The following is a 22,368-nucleotide window of genomic DNA, read 5'->3' on the forward strand; positions in this document are numbered from 1 at the left end:
CTATCAACTCATTAAGCCATAGGACAAGAGAGAGAATCTAATTGTTGGAGGAGGACATCACATATTCACATTCACGAGTGAGCAGTGCACTCGAATATTATCAATAATATCCGCCTCCCCCAGTAGAAAATAATAATAATAATAAATAAATAAAGGAAGGAAGGAAGAGGTGTAAAGAGGTGCAGCCTGCAGGTTGGGTTTAGAAATCTATAGAGTTAGGTAAAGTTGTACGACGTCACCTTGTCGTGTCCTTTCTTGTTTGCCACGTTGTACGTACTACCCAGTTGTCCTTCTGCTCAAATTCTCACATATGTTTATACCTAATAAAAAGTATATTTTAATACACAAAAATAAAAAATAAAAAAATTAGGTAAAGTAGGTAAAATCGTTGGACAGTCCGGATTGTCATATGTACGGATGCTTATATTTAGATCATTGCATTCTAAATGTAAAATTGGAATGTAAGGTTTTGGATCAAAATATTTTAAACTAGTCTATTATATAGAAAGATTTGAATCTCTTTTATTTTTTGTTGGAAAAATTGTAGGAGACAAAAAGAGAGCCTTCTGTACGAGCAAGATTGGTTGTCCAAACAAGTTGGGAAGGTAAAACCAAGAATAATAACAAGAATCTCAATTGTATGAAATTTGAGTCCTTTGTTATGATCTCAATGTTTATCTTAAAAACAATGTTAAATTAAAATATCTTATTAGAAACTTTAAAGAAACTGATCATTAAAAAAACAAAAAATAAAATAAAATGGGGAAAGAAGGAGAGTGAGGTAAATGTGTTTTTTGTTTTTTTTTTTTAAGTACAACCAACAAAGAGTGACGAAAATGTGTGGGAATGCAGCCAGAAGAGTAATGTAGTTATTTATACTCATTTCATGCCGAATAATGTATCATGTTTTTAATTTTATTTATTTATTTTTAATATGAAAACCTAATTAAAACACGTTATGTTAATCAATATGAAATGAATGCGAATGATATCATTATTTTTATTTATAATTTCTCTAATCTATTACACTATGTAATTAACATTTAACAACCTTATTTTTCTGAATCCACGAGGTTAGTTTATACTTGTAAATAGATGCGAGTACCCCTGTAAGTAGGGGCGGAAGTTGGAATATCGAAGGACAAAACTAGAATTATTAATTTTAGGAGGCCAATGAGAGGGGTGGAGCTTAATTTTGATAGGATCAAATCTAATTTTTAAACAAAAAGTACACATATATTTAAGTTAATCATTTTTTAAAAAAAAAGACAATTGGAAAAACAATGTGGCCACGGCCCCTTTGTCTTAATGTGGTTTTGTCTTTGGGTAGAACCACGTTGTGGTGTCCAAATTTTTTTAAAAAAAAACTCTTCGTAGAATATATATATTTTTATGAATGAACCCTTTAAAATTAAAATTTTTCACTCATTCATTTTTTCTTTTAATTTTACCCCAAACCTAAAAATTATGACATGTTTGGGCGAGAGGTCTTTTTCAAATACTTTTCAATTACTACTTTTTAGAATTTTAAATTTTATTCAGATTTTATCTAAGATATTTTAATATTATCTCAAATTTTTTAAATCATCTAAACATAATTTTAAAAATTAAATTTTACCGATATTCATAATTTTTTTAAAATTTTCACACCCAAACGAACTAATGAACTATATAGTTTCGCTGCCCTCCTCCTCGTAAGTCATACTAGACGGACTTATCGAGTTATATTCCCTGAACCCCTCAGCCACACAAAAGGGGAAAAGAAAAATATTTGTACATTATATATATATATTCTACATGTGATCCTTTTTTCTTTTTCTTTTTACAAAAAAAAAAAAAAAAAAAGAAAAAAAAAAAAAAAAGGATCACATGTAGAATATAGTAGTAGCCGGAGTTTGATAGCTGGGGAGGGTGAGATTCTCGTTCTTATATATATATATTTTTTTTACAAAAAAAAAAAAAAAAAAAAAAAGGATCACATGTAGAATATAGTTGTAGCCGGAGTTTGATAGCTGGGGAGGGTGAGATTCTCGTTCTCATTCCTCTTTCAGGTACTGGTGTGGGTGTCACTTGACTTGGTCTTCTCAAAGTTTAGAAAAAGAAAACCCATTCTCGTTATAAATTTATTTATCATTATTGATCCATTTGAGTTCTGAAAGGCTAATTTAAAACAGTTGGCCGGTGAAGATCTTTGTCCTCGAGTTTTGACCCACTCACTTGCCAACGACTTTCTGACCCACCTCCATTTCCCGCGGAGCACAGCTTTCTCCATTGATGGGCAAGAAGCAGCACTTGGATTGGACCTCCAAGTCCATTGCCTCCGCTGGAAGTGAGAGAGTCTCTCTCTTGAATAAGGAGGTTTGCTTTCTTTCTTTCTTTTTTCATCTTAGTTTGTTGTTATTTAAGATTTATTTATATGGGTCATATGTTTGTTCAATTTTCTGTAACATGCCCATATCAAGAACTTGGTCATATTCAATTGCTGTATTTAGTGATGTCACCTTTTCTTTTTCTTAGTAACTGTTCAACCAATTGAGATTTCCCTATTGTATTTGTATGTGCTGTTATATAAATTCTTCTTATTATAGGTTCTTGGTGACATGGTTGGGTTGCTTGCTACATGCTTAGAAAGAAGGTTTTTTTTTTTTTTTTGAAAATCTCGTGGTTTAGTTCCTCTTTAACTTGTTCTTTGTATTCATTAATTTTCCTCTCTCTTAAATCATTAACTCCCATGAGTTGATCGGTTTTAATTTTTTTTTTTTTTTTTGGGGTGGGGGGGGGGAGGGGGGTATTTTCCTTTCTACAGCATTTGTTGGTCGAGAAACTGAAAATACACATAATGTTCAATTTGGTGCTTCCCAGTATTTTGGTTTGGATTTTTGATTAATAACAACTATGCTGATATCGTTTGATTAGGGTACCAGTTTTCTCAATTCCTAATTTATGAAAAATCCAGTTCTTCCTTGGTAGTGTCTGTTTATTTTGTAAAGGAAAATATTAAATCTTTAATTGGAAGAAGACTATTAAGGTCCCTTTTAATGGGTCCTGAAAAAAGAGGAAGTCAAATTGCTTTGATCCATGCAGGGAAAGAGGAAAGCACATGAAGACCAATCGGCTGATGGACTTGCAACAGACCTTGAGCATGGGGATGCAGTAGAGGTGATGACTAGTCATCCTATGCAAGCCTACAAATTTTGTTCATCTCTAATTCAAAGCTTTTTTTAGCAAAAAGTTATAATTTTGTTTTGGCAAATGCAGGCAGCGAATGTTGGATTTTCTAGAGTATTATCACTGGTAAATGGGAAATTTTTGATGGGTTCTGATAATGTAGTAGTAATGCTGAAATATGTCTAATTGTTTAAATCCTCCTGTTTCACAGGCAAAACCTGATGCAGGGAAGCTGGTTGTTGCCACCATTGCACTGTTGATAGCATCCACATCAAGTATTCTAATTGTATGTTAATTTTCCTATCAGTGGCCATGCAAGTTCTCTTTTTCTATCATTTTTCTCTCCTTTGCTTAATTATCATCTAACACTAAATACTGAATAGTATATTGAATGGACTGTTAATTTAACTGCAAAGCTCCTTTTACGATTGCTGTTGGCTCACTGTCTCCGATCAAGGAATACAAATCGGAACTTTATGCTCTATTGTCAATCCTGTATATGTTGGAGATCAAAGAAAATGGGAACTTTTATTATTATTATTATTATTATTATTATTATTATTTTTTAATTTTTATGAGGACAAACGTAAATATGTAAACAAATTGAATTACAACAAGTTTTAGGTTGACCTGATGATATAGAATAACATGTCGTGTATTACTATAGCCAAGATATCTAGCAGTGTACTTCTCAACTCCACCAAGAAAACCTTTTTCTTTCTGTTTTGAGATGAGCATTGTAGATCATCAGTTGAAGATAATCCTCCACTGCCCTTTTTCATCCATCTTGTTTCCAATATGCTCTTCTGACATATTGAAGGTTACTATGGATAGTACGACCTCCAAGGTCATTTGGATCTCTACAAACTCAACTTCTGCTTCTACACAAGCCAAAGGGCACTGAAATTCCTCTCTCCGGGGTTTTCTCCCATCAATATCTGAAATATAGATAGCAATGCTACTTAATTATTTTAGCAAAATTGCAAAACAGCAGCTTGTAATACTAACAAAGGATCAATGTTGGTTAAATTAACAAACCTGAAGAATTTTCACCATAGACTGAGGTGGATGTACACTAATTAGCTTCGGAAGTTTCCTTTGCTCTTACTCATGTTTGAAAGATGAGCACCATGGGCCCTTGAAAACTGTGTAATTTTTTTTTTAAACACATCAAAACTTTGGCAAGCCCAATCATGCATGTAGATCTCTTTGTCTAAATGTTTTCTTAAATGCAATATGGGAAGTCTTGCTTGTGTGTTGTTTTCAATGAGATGATTGTGAGACTTGATGACCACTTGACACTCGCTCACCTCGATTTCAATAGGACTGCTCAGGCACTAGTCTAATTCTTTGCTGGCCTAGGAGTTTGAACAGTACTTGCTTATGTAAGCTAGCATGTTGCATGGAAATTCCCTTGTTCATTTTGCTTGGACTTTGACTTTAGAAACCATTCTTTATCATTGCTTTAAATATTAAGTGTTGGCGAGATGAATACTTGGAGAGTCTTCAAGTGAGGGCTTGATATAACATGTTTAGGAAACCACTTCACCCAAAAACTTAAAATCTATGGATTTGGCCCAACAAATGTAATATTAACCACTAATATATTATTATGATTTATCCAATGTGGGATTTAACACTCACACATGCATTTCTAAAAAAAAGCATTCCCGTAGCCTATGAGTTCTTCACATATCAAAGACTGCCATGCATATAAGAGTTGTACTAAATGTAGTGACCGCATAACACACCTCGCTCTTAGAGCTACCCATATGCTCAACCAAGCCACAAACGTGTCAAGATCAAGAAACTTCCACCAAAAGCTAAACCTTTGGGTTTGGTAACATCTGTTGGGAAGATAAACACCTGGGAAGTCTTCAAGTGAGGGCTTGATATGACATGTTTAGACACCACTTAACCTAAAAGGTTAAGTTTATAAGTTTGGGCTTAACAATATTAAATTAACTACTCACTATTTATTTAATATGGGACTTACCACTCGCATGTGCACTCACATAATTGGGTGATAATAATATTATTATTTCCCATTGGTAGTTCCTTTTGTAGGTGCATAATTGGTTGTATAGGTAAAAGCTTTTGCTCTAACTACTATCTTCTGATAAGCTGAAAGAGATATGTACACATAGGATGATGAGACAAGTTAAAAAAAGTCTAGAGTAAACTTTAACATGTAATTTGGTTTGTTCTTACTGCAACCTTTGTCTTTATAAAGATTACATCATTATTCTTGTTGTGCAGCCAAAATATGGTGGTATGATAATAGACATTGTATCAAGAGAAATCAGAACTCCTGAACAGCAGTCAGAAGCTCTGGATGCCATCAGGGACACCATATTGGATATTGTGCTGATAGTTGTAATTGGGTATGATATTCTCTCTCGTATTTACTGCCCTGAGGAAAAATAGTTTCTAGTGACTCTTAAGTTATAAGAATGATTTGGACCCCAAAGGGTAGTTCAATCGTCTAAGAACCATGCAAGTAGAGGTCATTAATTCGAATTTCCACTTCCCCCTCCCCTTGGGGCCAAAAAGTTATAAAAAAAAGTTATAAGAATGATTTGGCTACTGTCAAACATTTTCAGACTTTAAAGAGAACATGATGCGTACGCAGGCACATGCATGTAACTTGTGACAAAACGAAAAAAGTGAATGTAATCAAAATCACAAGAAGTATCAAGAAAGATCCTAAAAGGGTGCAACTGATAAGTGAATAAACCTATATGAATAAATAAACTAATGTGAAAGCATAAATCTAACAGCATAAAAATCCAATAGAATCAACTGACGCAGTGGAAAGAGTAGGGATTTGAGTTAACGTTGCTTAATTCTTGAAGAAATTTGACTAAAATATTATTTATGAATTGGTAACCAATAATAAGAAGTCTAAAGACATGCCTTTATATAGGCTATAATGATAAGCGCTAACTTTAATAACCAAATATGACAAAAATTACCCTTAAAACCAAGCTAAACCTACTAAAAATCCATGAAAAGAAAACCTTAGCTGCAATCTGTCAGCCGCATCCATTTGAACAGTAAATATAGTTGTTCGAATAGGGCTTTTTGCCCTACATCATTACCAATGTTTTTTTTGTTCACTTTTCATTTAGAATTTCAATATTGCTTTATATAAAAGAGGATAGATGTGCAAAAGTACTTCCCATGTACAATTTCCAATAAATCAAAGCACGCTTTGGCCAGTACAGAAGAACTAAGAGCACCAAAGATTTTACCCTTTCCTTTTCGGCTGGGAAACACCCCAAGTATCAGAACATCAAAACAAGGAAGCCTTATTTTTATTCATCAAAAAAGAAAAAAGAAAAAAAGGAAGCCTTATTTTAGTAAACCCTTAACCGAAGTAGAAACTTGTAGGCAAGAAAGTCAATTTCTTCCAACTAGAAACAAATAAGGCAGGAATTCTTGTAACTTTTATTAACCTAACTTTGCTTTCCTAATGTCCCAGCTCACTGTGCTATAATTTAGAGCTTTACAGCACAAAATGCAAACATATATTGTCCAATGACCCACGTTTCTACAAGATCTATCAAATGCATTTTTGCTTGAGTTGGTTGTAAGACGGCCTAAGAAGGATATTAATAGTGCATTTGAGATAGAACTATCTAAATTAAAGGATAAGTTTACCTGTGTAGGTCTGGTGTTTATGTTGGTATATTTCTATCCTTGTTTCATATTTTAAGAGCCCATATTAGGTTCTGTGTTGTTTGCTGTCAATTGACCATAGTTTTTTTTAGTTCTCTGTGCACAGCACTTCGAGCATGGTTGTTTTCTTCTGCAAGTGAAAGGGTTGTAGCTCGTTTGAGAAAGGACTTATTCAGTCACCTTATCCATCAGGTTAGACACATTAATTCTCAGAATTAAAAAATCTGGAGCACCATCTGTGAGATACAAAAGTACTAAAAACACACAATTTGTTTTTCCAAACCACTGTTTTTCTAAAACACACACACACACACACACACACACACACACACACAAATGTATATCAGTTTCTAAACCACTGTACATGTTGGTTTGTTGCGTTTTTAATCAATCTATCATGCTGCCAAGATTTTCAAACTGTCAATAACATCTTTAGTGTGAGATTCAAGTGTGGCAGGTTGAGCAGTATTAGAAACAATGGAAGTCAATATTTTAGATAATTATTACCAATTAATTCTATCATTCTCACACTGGTATTGATATGAAACTCTGAATACAATTTTTCATGGTTGATCCTGCATGGTTCAACAGGAAATAGCGTTTTTTGATGTTACTCGAACAGGGGAACTCCTAAGCAGGCTGTCTGAAGACACACAGATCATAAAGAATGCTGCAACTACCAATCTTTCTGAGGCACTTCGAAATCTAACAACTGCATTTATTGGCATTGGCTTCATGTTCTCATCTTCATGGAAGTTAACATGTAATTGATTTTATTCACTTACAGTAATGTTCATTACTCTGGTACCACTTTTGCTTATTGTATGTTTCTTCCTGCTTAGTGTTGGCTTTGGCCGTAGTGCCAGTCATTTCCATTGCTGTTCGAAAATTTGGGCGCTATCTTCGTGAACTTTCACACTCAACTCAAGCTGCAGCTGCAGTGGCTGCCTCAATTGCAGAGGTTTGTGGGCAAAATATGAATTTTATATTGGAATTTATTTATTTTGAAATGCTCAATTCATGGTATTGGGAACCATGCATTTTCGACATTACTAACTTTTTTGTTGCATAAATCATTGTATTTGGAAAAATTGAAGTGCGAAAAAGAAATTCTAAAAGGCAGTTTAAGAGGCTAGATTTAAGATTATGATGAGTTTTATGGCAAAGGTGGGGTGCAGGACAGGGAGAAGGATATTTAAAAAAATGGTAAGATAAAAAGAAAGAAAAAAATTAAAGACTTGATTATGTTAAATGCATCAGAGAGTTTTATCAAGAGAAGACTAGATTAAGGAAAGATAAAGGAGCTACTTTGATGAATTTCATAATACAACCCATGCAGGCAATTGGAGCCAATTTAGTAACTCTATTGAGGATAGAAATCGTAGGTACGCAAACAGAGTTTAGGATAGCTGAGTAAAAGGATGCAATAAAGAAGATGAAAAGAGAACAAAGGAAATTTATAACAAAAATGTAGTTCCGAACTGATTTGTGCATGGGTTCCTCTTGCTTCTGGTATCCTAGGTCAATTTATTGACGTTAATGGTTCTAGACAAGTAGAACAGCCAAGACATTATTAAGAATGTTAGTCAATTTTTTAATTCAGAAGGTCAACCTTTTTCCTGAGCAATATTGCTTTTTAGGAATCTTTTGGGGCTATTCGAACAGTCAGATCTTTTGCTCAAGAAGCATATGCGGTTTCAAATTACTCGGAAAAAGTTGATGAGACATTGAAGCTTGGCCTCAGACAAGCTGTGAGTTTCTTGACAAATCACACTTGGAAGCTGTGAGTTCATATATTTGAGAGAATTTCTGAGCTTTTAAGGTTTGCTTTTTCTGCCACAGAGAGTAGTTGGCCTATTCTTTGGAGGACTAAATGCAGCATCCACATTATCTGTCATCGTAGTGGTGGTTTATGGAGCTTATTTGACAATAACAGGATCCATGACTGCAGGCGCTCTTACATCCTTCATTCTTTATAGCCTAACAGGTACTTTCCTCATTGTTTACAGCCTGCAAACTGTACCTGTCATTAGAAAATCATGTTCGAGTTTACCTTTCATCTTAGACATAATCACAAGACACTTATAAAATTTCTAGGAAACTTGGCCAATATTATAGATTTTATGTTGTAAAAGAATATTCTGAATAATAATAGTAAAAAAAGAATATTGAAAGTGTTCAAAATGTGATAGGTTTCTGTACAGGATAATTAAAGATTGGGAAATTTTTTTAAATGCAAAGCCTCTTAAGAGGGTCTTCCAGTTTGATTAATGTTGACAGTTACATGACTTGCGTTAGGGTTCTGCTTTGGAATTGAGTAAATCACCTTATCTGATTATTTAGGGTTATGTCAATTGTCTTGGCCAAAGCTAGCATGTTTTCAATTTTATTGTTGCGTTGCTTGTAACTACCTCTTTTCTTTCTGTTTTTCATTGTTTCTTTGAAAGCTTTATAGCTACTAAAACTTAAAAAATTAATAAATTTCTCTGTCTGCAGTTGGGTCCTCAGTATCCTCTTTATCAGGATTATATACAACAGCAATGAAAGCTGCAGGAGCAAGCAGGAGAGTTTTTCAGCTCCTGGATCGCGTCTCATCCATGCCAAGATCGGGAGATAAGTGCCCTATTGGGTCAGTTAGTTGCACCACCTCGTACTTTTATCCTCTTATTGAGATTGAAGTAATATTATTCTGAGTAATATTGAAGCCTTGATGGCAGAAATCCTGATGGAGATGTGGAATTGGATGATGTCTGGTTTGCTTACCCTTCTCGCCCAAGTCATATGGTACTTAAGGTAATAATGAGAATTGGTTTATCAATTTACATATATATTTTGACAGTGGAATCAGCTTTATTGATCTAACCCTTTCATGCATTGGGATTAGGACACTATAAACTGAAAGAAGATTAGTAAAACATAAAGGAAATGAAACATTACTTCTACGATTCAATTGAGTCTGCTCTGTTGCCCAGAAATCCTACTTCGGATTGAATTATTGAAAGAATCCAAATCAAATTTATCTTATTATTTCTTTAATCGGTCATAAACATTTGGAATCCCAATGTAAGTAGATACTTAGCATAGTATGAGTTTTTTGAAGGATTTTCTTCTAGCGTTGACATTGGTATGGAAAGCATGCAGGACTCCTGACATTGCTAACCATGTAACCAGTGTTGGGGGGGCAGGGGGCCCATCGCACCCCCCAAAAATCTGAAGACCTCCCTTCCTTCGGGGCGGAGGGCGGGGAGCAGGGGGGCCATGGTCCCCCAAAAAATCTGAAACCCCCTCCCTCATGTTATAGTTAGCAGCATTTAAGGTCCTAGAATATGACTTCCACTTACCTAGTGGTAAAATATAAATTTCTATTCTGTGGCCAACACACAAAGCACACACTAGAGTTACTAAATTTATTGGGCTGCCACGCCTTTGATAGTCATAGCCTTCACTTTTTCTCACCACCCATCTTTTCTTTACTTTTTTCCTTCGGGAAGGTTGTTGGATTCCACTTTTTTTGGTCTCTGCGTGACTCTCTTTCTCTCTCATTATGATCCTCCCTCTCGTTCCAAATTTAGTATAAGTTCTCAAATACGTATTGAGAAGAATCTAAAATAACCCCTAAATCACTAAATAAAATCGTTCTTTTATACTCTCTAAGAAACATAGTTTTAAAATTTATTTATTCATTAAGCACATGTATTTATTTTCTTTTATGGGGCAACTAAAAATGCTGTACTTATGTCGTTTATTGATTTATTTTACAGAAATTTTTAAATATGTCTATTTACAATTAGTATTGTTCAATTGATATACAAATATTATGGATAATATATTCAAAATAGAATATTGTTGAACAAAGTTTTAATATGTTTTTAAAATCTTTAAAATAATTTCTCTATCTAGTGATCTTAATTGAATGAGCATATTAAATGTCAAAGCATCCATAAGATATACTTTGATAAAAAAATAGAACTTCGTATTATGTGGAAACTCTTACATATCCATTTCATAAAATTCCAGATAACCATTTTCTTCCTTAAATAGCGTGTTTTTTTCTTTCTTTTCTATTGAATGAACATTTATATTTGCACATATTTTTTTATCTAATTTTTATATCTCATGACCTTTATGTATGCCCCAAAGAAAATGGCTAGCTCCGTCACTGCATGTGACTCCATCTACGACCACTTTTTTAATTGCAGGGAATAACATTAAAACTGAGGCCCGGTTCAAAAGTTGCTCTTGTTGGTCCAAGTGGTGGTGGAAAAGTAATAATATTATCCTTACCTTTTCATTTTCTCTCGTATCATTTTTTTCCTTTATGTGAAATGAGTAAAGAAAATTTGACTTTTTTTGAATGTTAGAATTATTTATTTGTCTATTGCAGACGACAATAGCCCACTTAATTGAGAGGTTCTATGACCCTCTCAAGGGAAAGATTTTGCTAAATGGGGTTCCACTAGTGGAAATATCACATGATTATCTCCATAGAAAGGTAATTTTGTTTTTGGATATTTTTCTGCTCATGCATGTAATTTAGGGTTTAGTAGAGTGTCTTTGCTCGTCTATTACCTGCAAAGAAAAGTGTAGCTATATCAGAGATGAGGGCTGCATTCTGTATACAGCCAGCACAGAAGTTATAAGCATGCGCTTGAACATTAGCATTCCATTGTACTGCTCTCAATCATCTACGATCAATAATATTTGCAACAATATCATTTCATCTCTAAAAGCAAAATCATGGGAAATAGGTAAGAAGATAATGAACAAAAACCACCTATTTTTCTTCATGAAAGTTTCACATGGACAATCTTCTCTCTAAGCATGTTCTTTCCAAACGTCACTGAAATTACCCAACCAAATCACAATGATCTGGATCTTCAAACTCCCATATCATATGCTGCACCATTTCATCAACTCAATTCTTGACTCGGAGCCCACCTATGACAATGAGATTTTTGCTCTTTAAATAATCAAGCAAAGAGTGAACTATTAAAAGATACGTAATTTAAGTGATTGCTCGCCTATAAAACAAAGTGATTTAATGATGTGTTTGTTTCGAATAATATTCTACCTTTTTCAAGAATAAATCATATTTTATTCAACTTTTTCAAATTTTATCTCACAAAGTCAAACCTCGTAATTCGCACAGTAAATTCGAATAATATTCGGATTCAACACCCAAACGGACCAGAACATTTCACTCACCTTTGATGTCTGAAAATGTAAGCTATAGCAGTTTTTGTCATCTCTCACATAATGAATCTAAAATAAATATTTTGCATAGCAATAAAGAGACGAGAGAAATGGTTCTCATTTGACTTTCGGGACAAAAGTGAATGGGTTAAATAATAGTGTCATTTTTAGTATTGTGCTAATGTTGTCTTCCCTCTCTAATACATGCAAAAGATGTACTTAATCCTTAGGAGGGTGAATATTAATACATCTCCCATTTATAATGCTCTCTTCATTTATGATGTCTAACCACAATTTATAATATTAGAATCGAAAGATTCTGCGACACCTTACATTTTTATGTTTGTACAGATAAGTATAGTGAGCCAGGAGCCTGTTCTTTTCAATTGTTCTGTGGAAGAAAACATTGCCTATGGGTTCAATGGAAAAGCAAGCTCTACTGATATAGAAAATGTAGCTGTGAGTTTAATTCTTCCCCCACCTTTTCCTTTGGACAAATGAGCGGCTTCAACTTTTACTTTTCTCCATTTATACTGATAAAGAGAAATGTTTCAGAAAATGGCTAATGCCCATGAATTCATAGAAAAGTTTCCAGAAAAGTATCAAACTGTTGTTGGAGAACGTGGGTTGAGGCTTTCAGGAGGCCAGAAACAACGAGTAGCAATTGCGAGAGCACTACTAATGAACCCAAGAGTTTTACTACTAGATGAAGCTACTAGTGCTCTAGATGCCGAGAGTGAATACCTTGTTCAGGTAAGATTGGCAGATCTTAGTAATTCATGGATTTGAAAAGTACAAAGTGTGTTGCATATATAAGCTGATGACGGACTGGACCAACGCTTTTTGACTTAATATTCATATCTAACTTTGTTTTTAAAAGAATCCATATTTCTTTTTTGCCCTTTATGTGATTCTATGTAGTTTGAGTATAGATTCAAAGTCTCTTCTAGCCTTCCCCTCCAGAGGACCTTCAGTTTCTTCCTCCTACCCAATCATTTGTCATTCTTGTTCTTCTCCTTTCTTTTCACTAATAGATAATAGAGTATAGCTTGTGTCCTATGTGCACAGAACGCAAGCTGAGAGTGTCACGTCAGTAATTGAGGATGTGCTACACCCTCAACTTGCGTCCTGTGCGCACAAGCTCATGACACAAATCAAAGCCTAAATAATAAACTGTCTACTTTTGGTCTGGTCATTGGACCTGGTGGAGCTGCTCAACTTTCTTGTATGAATGTTTACTAGTCTCTCTGCTGCCCCACTTAACACTTTCTTGGTCACAACACTGTGCTGGCAAGCACGCCTTTTCCAATCCTTGGCTAGTTGGCTGTGTAAGAATTGTTGACCTTATTTATTTATCTCTTCAATACGGGGAGTCAACGTCAAGTCATTGTGTGTCTTCACGCCTGTCACCCTCCCTTGATAAGTAACATCATCATTGTTGCATTTCTTGAGATATATAAATGAAACTTATTTGTAAACTGTAAGATTCCTAGACCTTTCGTTACTGATTAAAAAAAAAAAAAAAACCACAGATATACAAAATGTCCTGTACTTTTAGAAGAAATTTTATTTTGTTCATTTATCCAACGGATCAATTAACCAAATTCCAAATCTATGTATAGGATGCCATGGATTCTCTGATGAGGGGCAGGACTGTTCTTGTCATAGCACACAGGCTTTCAACTGTCCAAAGTGCAGACAGTGTTGCGGTTATAGCAGACGGTCAGATAGCGGAAAGCGGCAGCCACGAAGAGCTACTCAGCCAGAATGGAATTTACACTGCGTTGGTGAAGAGACAGTTACAAGCCCCAAAGACTGAACTCTAGTTTAAAAATTAAAATGATTTATAGCCAAATCTATGAATCATAATGACAAGTGAGGTCACTTATTGAAATTACTATGCTGGCTTTTCCTACAAGATGCATACAAACCTTGTAACTTCTCAAATGTTATGGAAGTAAATAAATAGCCAGATGAACCAAACCAAAATGCGTGCTTGAGGTTATTTTCTATAAAATGGCTTTGGATTAGTGCTGGCCCTAACGTCTCTTTAGTTATACTGGTATCTAAGAGTAACAAGGTCTAAAATCAAAGATGAAGACTCACAATTAGATATCTTGTGTTGATTTTGTGGTGGAAAGGGCAAATGTACCAAAATCTCCAAATACAGCCGACAAGTTTGTGAAAATCCCTTCCCTTCAGTAGAACATTTAGCACAGGTAGTATGATAAACAACTACGAATTAAAATGACATCCCATCAAAATCCCCAATAGATTAGGTCTTCGTTCCCAAATAAAAAATGGGAATCAAAAGCATGTAATTCAGAACCACATTACAATCTATAAAGAAAATTTTGATATAAAAAATAATAATAACAACAATTCAACGAATCATCATGCCGCCTTGCGTTGCCAGTGGGCTATCTTCAGTGACCTTGTTAGCTTGAACAGTGCTGATGACATTGGCAATATTACCCTGGAAATAGAAACAAAGTCATGCAATTAAGTCACTTGTGCATAAACAAAAGCGATGATTTATCTAATCATTCTCCCACAAAAAAATTAAGTCCATATCCATGGACAGAATGACCGGCTAGTCAACATGAAATCGGGTGAGAATCACACCAGAATAGCAAACCCAACACTTTCAAAAAAGTTTCAATTTAATGAAAAATTGTAAACTTTCTCCAAGATAAACATGGTTTTTCTTTAGTAAGAAATCAAATTGATTTTTCTTTGGCAATTAAATAATTTTTTTTTATAAGTAATTCAATCTTATAAAAACAGCAGAGGGGCACAACCCAAGTATATGGGAGGTATAATAAAGGGAACATTTTTATTTCAGAGAAAATGGAGAAGTTCTTTACCCTCCATGCTGCAAGCTTTGTTCTAAGTGTTTCCCACTGATGCTGCCCAAACACACGCTCAGTACAACGGCTGCATATCAAACACAAATTGTTAAGGAAAAAAGAAATTGACTTGTATCTGACTATGAACCACAGATCAACAGCCAAGTACTGATATCAGATCTTGCTATAATCGAAGCCAATGTGTGTGTGTGTGTGAGAGAGAGAGAGAGAGAGAGAGCTAAGAGTGCACCTGACAATCACAACTTGATTCATCTGGTCCATTTTACAGTCAATTAACTTAACAGTTATTGCCTTAACAACCCACAATTCCACCTCATCATCATTGATCTGCAACATAAACCAACATATTAACCAAAATGCAAAACAAAAACCACACAAGAGAGATAAAAGAAATTTACTCTAAGTGTATCTCTGATAAGCGCATATGGAATCTGGCCAGATTCATCAGAGGCAAGATCCACCAGTGACATCAACCGCATCTTCGTAATACAGTCTTCATGGACAAGACCTAAACCATTGCAAGGAGCATATTCCGGGCAAAAATTTAAGTTAAGCGAAGTTTAATAAAGCTGAGCTCATCTAATTTACACAATGCTGAATTTTTACCATAGCTTTTAAGCAAAGTAGAATTTGCAGCATGAAACTCCAGGTAGGCATCAAGCCTCTGAGTCAGAAAGATTTTGAGAAGCTGATATGCCAATGCATATTTAGCATCCTTCTCCAACTGCCCTACAGCAGGCATATCTAGCAAATCACACTGCAATATAGCAATAAAGAGTCAATTCCATGAGCTACCAAAACCAGACCAAAATCTAGGTAAAGTAAATAAAGAATATGGTAGACATACACATGTTGATGCATCTAGGAAAAAAAAAAAAAAAAAAACCTTCAGTGATGCCCAAAATCCTTACAGATTTAACCGTGTCTAAAATTTGGTATTCTCCAACAAAGTAATATCACACAACCAATCTTTTCTCCATCCAAGAACATGAAAAGTAAAACAAAACGGTAAATGATTCAGCATCCACCTTTTCCATTCAAGACTTGAAAAATCAGAAGAGAAAAATACTGTAGACACCATTGGAGTTTAACCTTTTTATCAAATCACTCTTTAGGGTTTAAATTTGATCGAATCACTCCTTAAAGTATTCTCTATTATCAAATTGCTCCTTCTGTACATCTGACATTAGGATTTTTAACGGAAATTATGACACTTAGGCAAAAGGCTAGGTCAAACACGATAAAATAGCTCCACGTGTACATAAGTGCCACCTCAACTTGAAACATGGTCAAAACAAAAGGCAATCAAAAAATGGAACGAAAAAAAAGAAAAAAAGAGGGGGAGGGGGTGAGTGGCCACACAGCCACCCCTCAGCTGAGGGATGGTCCGTCCCCCTATTCTTTTTCTTTCTGTTTTCCTTTTGGGGTTTTTTTTTTTTTTTTTTTGGTCATGCGTCAAGCTAAGGCGGTACTTTTGTACACGTGGAGTGCCACGTGAAGTATTTTATTGGGTATGACGTTTTAAAACTACGTGTCAAATGTCACAATTCTGGTAAAAACTCCACCACAAGTTTACAGCGTGAGCACTTTGATCACAAAACATACCTTATAGAGTGATTTGATCAATTTTAAACCCTAGGGAATGTTGATAAAAGGTCTAACCCCAAGGACCTCTACAGTATATTTCCCAAATTAGAATCCAATGTCAAGAAAAAACCTAAGCTATAACACGCAAAAGATTCTCCAAGGTATTCTAAAAGACCAATTTTTATTGGATTCTAAAAACAATGTATCAGTAATACTTGCAACAAAAAATTAGGATTATATTAAGCTAGTCTAAGTTAAGATGTCAGTTTTGAAAAAGTACTTGAGGCTATTTTGGCCTTTTCTGCCATAATTAACTCAAATGATGTTTTCATATTGCATTCTCTTGCAAGGTTTTTACTTACAATTAGTTTTTTTTTTTAAAACGAAAAAGGTGAGGAGTGGGGTGATGACACTCCTAACCATAGCCCCAGAAGGCATCCCTCAAAAGGGTATAACTGAACAACCACATAGATCTAGGTACCGCCCACTTCAACTTTTTTTTTATGAGTAAGAGTAATATTATTAAAAAACGCAAAGCGCAATCAAGTACACGGGGAGTATACAAGAGAAGCAGTTAAGAAGGAGAAGAAAACAAAACAAGGAAATCATTAAAGCTAATCACTAAAAGAGCGAGGAACGCAGCTGTTCAAGAGAACAAAGAGAAAAAGAAAAAAGTAATGAGCTCCTCAATGGTCCTTTCTTTGTCCTTGAACTATCTATTGTTACATTCCCTCTACAAGCACCACTTCAACTTAAGTGTAGTGAGATTCAAAACCAAGTATTGCAAGGAGCCGAGTGCATTTACCACTAATCACCATATTGTTACAACCATTATTTGTTTAAGAGGTCATTGCTCATCTCAGACCATTAAGTTGTTACGGCAAAAAAACATTCTACTGGGGTTCTTACAACTATATTATAATAGAAGATTCATATGGGTTCAATCAGTACATAAAAAGATACAAAACTTTCCCTTTTCTCTGAGATCTTAAAGCAATAGAGAGAGCCGAGCACCACAGGTTTCAAAGAATATTCTTCAATTACTTGGCTACCAGAAAGAAAATATTTAGTATACTAATAAGGAAACTTACAAAATACACAACACTTATGTTGATAAAACGTATAAACATATAGATATATAGAGTATATGACCACAGAAAGCAGCATACCTACAATCATAGTAGCTAATAAAGTCATTGAGTTCTATAAGAGTGTTAATACCTGAAACATGTCAGGTGCCTTCACAAAATCCACAATTGCGTGTACAGCTTCTTCCTTGGCTTCACTCATTTTATATGCATCTTCACCAGAGAAAGTCGCCAAGTATCTTGTCAAGAATTTGAAAGAATCTTTTGCCGAGCTGGAATTTAAAAAAAAAAAAAAAAAAATCATAAAAGCGAATAGTAATGCATTAATCAAGAAAAAAGACTAATGATGACATAGATAGACAAAGAAAACATTTTTTTATTGATTCAGTAGTAAACTTGGAAACCAACACCGCTCCCTGTCCAATGCATATGTAGGACTAGTTTCACTTTTGTGTGAGAGAAACCCTTCCCCCCATACCTCTTATTTTCTTTCAAAACATTTGAGATGGTAAGAAAGAGTTCTCGCTGATCAGATATCCCGATATTCCACTCTTTGAGGAAGCTATCCATCTTTTTGAATGAAGGAACAATGCAATCAGTGACTTTCCCGTTGAATGCCAAAGTTAGGGCCTTCATGTAAATATGAAACTGACTGTATGGGCTCTCCAGTAGGTTGTACAGATTGAACAAGCTAGAAGGAAAAAGGAACAAATATGAGAGACTGCTTTCAAAACCTTACAAGCTAAAATTACAATCATAATGTGACCTTACATCTTTAACCGCAATGCAGGTTTATCATTTGGTTGCTGAGTAATTTTCCCAGATATAAGTTTTGCCATCTCAAACTCTTCATCTGGACTTTCAGACTTCGTAACAAGATTGCAGATAACAGTGAAGATACACTCGAGATCTGAGGAAGATATCAACAAACAGCAATTCTTGTTCATATGAATGATAACTAGTAAGTATCCATAAAAACACAAACAATAATTGTCAGTAGTTTAACGCTCACTAAATATTACATGATGTGATTGACTAAGTTCACACCGGCCACCACAGTATTCGCAATATTCAGCGTATAATTAATCAGCTTATCTGTGCCATAATATGTGCCTTAAAATGATGAAGGCATGTTCAAATAACTGATAAGAATTCATGTTCAAAATAATTCAATCAGGAAACTGCAAACAGATGCACCATCCTAAAATCAAAATGCCAAGAAGTTGGAGTAGATAGTCCTATAATAACCCCACAATTAGGGAAAACAACGAGAATCTGCATATTGCAGCATTATTGAAGAACCAAAGCATTTTCTAGTTAGAGAGAATTCAATATTCAATTATTAGTGAATTTCAACAAAGGAAATGGGAGGAAAAATAAACTCTAATTCTTGTACTTTCCTCTCCTAACAGAAACCTTTATTCATTTCTCAATAATGTGGTTACTGATGAAATATAGGAACACACATGTAACGACTCAGGGAAAGCGCTAGACACAAATGCGCTATCACTCCAAAATGACTAGTTAAGTTGCAATTAGAGCTCCCTCAAATCACTTATAAAGCTCAATATCACCTTGTAATGAACCAATGTGAGACTTAGTATCCATTAGCACCACCTATAATCCACCTACTCAATGCAGGCAATCCATTTTTTTCATGTAAAACTAACTTTCTGAGATGTCACAACACAACTCTGAATGTTCATGGAGTTGGAACAAAAACAAACCCCTATACAACCCGCTAAAACATATCTAGAATCAGTAACCAGAACTGGCCATGACAAAACCACCAAGGAACTAAAATAGCAGGCAATATCAAGCATAATCTATTTATTTCAATAATCTTTCCTGATGCCCATAAATTTGAGGACTTACTACAAATCTCATAGAGCCTATGCAAAACTGATAACCAACTAGCGTCTACCCCAGAAAAAACTGATTGACACCTTTTTCCTCACTCAAATTACACAATGGCACATTGTTCAGAAGCTCAAGAAAACCAGTAACATATGGCAAACTTATTAGCGCAAAAAGCACTATGGTGCTTCACACAATTTTTTTGATGAATAAAAAAATATATATTTTTGGTTACACACACAATACTTTCAATAAATTGTCCGCAAGAATCGTAAAAACCAATGGAAAAAAAAGCATTCACACCTTTCTCGGCCACCTTTGAGAATATCAAGTCGGCAGAGGTGAGCATCAGCGAAGCCAACTCCACCCACTTGTTCATTGCCATGCATTCTTCGGCTTCCATGCAAAGTCTGTTAACTTGTGGCTCGGCAACCTGACCAATGACCAATACACACAATTTAACGCACACTGGAGTTTCAATCAGACTGGCAATCGCGCCACATAGCCATGCTAGGCCTAGTTAAATTATACAGTGATTCCTAAATTTTTCCAGTAATCAAACGGATAATCACTGAATATAATGACAACAATTTTTTATCTACCATCAAATCGAATAAAAATTCTTTTTTTTTTTATAAGAAAATTTGTTTTGTGTTGCATCAAATCCCGTAAAATACCATAAAGCTTCTTAATGTCCAATGTGTTGAATAAAAATTCTTTCACTACAAAATCGCCTTAATTGAGGAACATCAACAAAAATAAATCACAAAGTACGAATAATATTTGAGGCAGACCCACATATTCGCATATAAATTCAAATACACATTGATACGCATAGAGAGATGGGTACCTCGGGGCCGGCGTCGGCCCATGCGAGCTCAGAAGTGAATCGTACGACGGCGAGCGCGGGATCTTCCTCGGAGGTTGGAACCACAGTCGTCATTGTTGAAGCTCTCTGCTACCGCAAAGAATTCAAAACCCTAGCTTTTGCAGCAGAGCAGAGAGAGTAAGAGAGAGAGAAAGAGAGAGAGAAACCCTAGGTACGCTCAATGGGGGGCTTGGGCTATCAGCTCCTGGAACTGTTTTAGGTTTTTACGCTCTATGTATAACTTGTTAATTATATTGACTCTTATCCTTTTCCCCTTCACTCGCACTCTCCCTCCTTCAAAAACCCGCTTTCACGGTTTCACGGTTTCACCTTTTGGTAATATATATACTACTAAAAGGACTTGAATAAAAACACTAAACAGTAAACACAAACCATTTTTCCCATGGAAAAAATTATGATATCTATATATTGGGTTTAAATTACATTTAATGTAATTTTTCTGATATTATACTACTCAATACATTTTAATTAAATTAGGGATAATTGCACAACTGGTTTATAGGGTTGGCCTAAATTACGAATCATTTTATGTGGTACAAAAAGTTCACAGAGAGTTCTTGTAGTAAACTATAATTACGAATCACTCCCTAAACCCGTTTTCCGTCCACCAAATTAACAGAATCCGTTAGTTTGCCACGTCATATAAATAGTGAAACAACCTCTAAATATCATTTGTATGGTAATCTACTAACGGACTTTGTTTACTTAGTGGACGAAAAACAGGTTTAGGGAGTGATTTGTAATTATAGTACCACATGGAGTAATTCATAATTTAGGCCAACCTCAATGACCAATGGTGCAATTATCCCATTAAATTAATATTCTGTTAAGTTTGATTACATGTCTGTTATGATAATAAAGCAAGGGATTAGCAAGTCATAATATCTACTTCTATTGTGAAGTTAGTGTTGGATTAGGAGTACTTAGTTAGTATCTATTCTTATATTTTATTATAGAGTAATGATTCTTGCACAACTTTTGTACAACTCTAACTACTTTTTTTCATGATTAACCATTGGATTTGTTTTCCTATATGTGGGCCTTAAATATTTAATGGTTGATCTTAAAAAAAAAATTATTAGAGTTGTGTAAGAGTTGTGCAAGAAACATTACTCTTTATTATATGTCAGTGTTGCAATCGGATTACATATGGTAGTCATGTAGTTGACTACGTATTGTAGTCTTGTAGTTTGCTTTATCTTTTTATTATTAGTGTTAATGTGATATTATAATTAAATGTTAAAGTGCAAAAGAAGACTAAGCGGTTGAGTGTTCAGGGGGGAGGTTCCACGCCTCCCTCCCCCAGTGGTGTTTCCCTCCTTGCCCTTCTAAGGTGGGAGAGGTTTTTTGCTCCTCCTTGACTAGAGTTGCTGGAGTTTTGGTGTCCTCCAGCCATCAGGGCTGTAGAGCTTTTGTTCCCCAGCAAAAGACTTCACAGGATTTTGGTTGGGGAGTGATTTTCTGGTGTGTTTTCCGGTGGAGTTTATGACTTGGTTTTTCTTTGTTTTGGTTTCTTTCTTTGGAGTCAGATCTGCTTACTTCAGCTGGTTTTCCCAAGACACGCGCCTCTCCACAGTGGTCCTCGGCTTCTTCTGGTCCAGCACCCTCCAGCCATGGCCGTGCCAATTCTTCACGCTCGACGCATGGCCTACAAGCGCCATGGAGGTCACTCCTTGGACCAATGTGTGTGGGTCACAGCTTGTCTTCAAGAACGTGGTTGGGAGTTTTTCGATGGATCCGAGGTCTTCCGGCAAATTTCTGTTGCACAGGAGGTCTCCGGTGTAAACGCGCCTGCGAATGTGCCACCCAACGCCAATCCCGGTTTTGGCTTCTGTTTAGGATTTTTTTGTTGTTTTTTTCTTTTCTCTTCACAATCTACTCATGTGATACTTAAATGTTACTGGATTATTTGTTGGCTTATGTGTTATATCTGTCATATTTTTTTTGTTGATTGTGCTTAAATGTAAAGAATGGCTCATTGTTGTCCTTGTAGTGATTATGTATTGTTTAGGTTGCTGTTAAAGTAAGATTTATC

General features: G+C 35.2%; 2 protein-coding genes across 3 annotated transcripts; one reads left to right on the plus strand and one right to left on the minus strand.

Annotated features, from left to right (window-relative positions):
• The first annotated feature begins 1,939 nt into the window (after positions 1 to 1,939).
• Positions 1,940 to 14,081, plus strand: LOC133859587 (ABC transporter B family member 27-like). Of its 2 annotated transcripts, XM_062295030.1 has the most exons (18): positions 1,940 to 2,051; positions 2,175 to 2,358; positions 3,085 to 3,159; positions 3,259 to 3,294; positions 3,380 to 3,454; positions 5,428 to 5,552; positions 6,942 to 7,041; positions 7,441 to 7,612; positions 7,692 to 7,810; positions 8,490 to 8,600; positions 8,692 to 8,836; positions 9,346 to 9,478; positions 9,567 to 9,642; positions 11,049 to 11,114; positions 11,234 to 11,341; positions 12,394 to 12,501; positions 12,598 to 12,795; positions 13,665 to 14,081. In XM_062295030.1, the coding sequence occupies exons 2-18, from the start codon at positions 2,275 to 2,277 to the stop codon at positions 13,866 to 13,868; spliced, it is 1,935 nt and encodes a 644-aa protein (XP_062151014.1). In that variant the 5' UTR covers positions 1,940 to 2,051; positions 2,175 to 2,274; the 3' UTR covers positions 13,869 to 14,081. The 2 variants fall into 2 exon arrangements, with proteins under 2 accessions (XP_062151014.1, XP_062151013.1); XM_062295029.1 differs by having other exon boundaries at positions 1,993 to 2,358.
• Positions 14,082 to 14,281: 200 nt separating this feature from the next.
• LOC133859588 (uncharacterized) lies at positions 14,282 to 20,613 on the minus strand. Its single transcript, XM_062295031.1, has 10 exons — positions 20,295 to 20,613; positions 19,748 to 19,877; positions 18,359 to 18,497; positions 18,066 to 18,278; positions 17,721 to 17,859; positions 15,519 to 15,669; positions 15,311 to 15,420; positions 15,142 to 15,239; positions 14,910 to 14,979; positions 14,282 to 14,518 (listed from the first exon to the last, which is right to left on the minus strand). The coding sequence occupies exons 1-10, from the start codon at positions 20,385 to 20,387 to the stop codon at positions 14,426 to 14,428; spliced, it is 1,236 nt and encodes a 411-aa protein (XP_062151015.1). The 5' UTR covers positions 20,388 to 20,613; the 3' UTR covers positions 14,282 to 14,425.
• Between the last annotated feature and the right edge of the window lie 1,755 nt (positions 20,614 to 22,368).

Source organism: Alnus glutinosa, chromosome 2 (genome assembly GCF_958979055.1).
Source record: "Alnus glutinosa chromosome 2, dhAlnGlut1.1, whole genome shotgun sequence".
Taxonomy (NCBI): domain Eukaryota; kingdom Viridiplantae; phylum Streptophyta; class Magnoliopsida; order Fagales; family Betulaceae; genus Alnus; species Alnus glutinosa.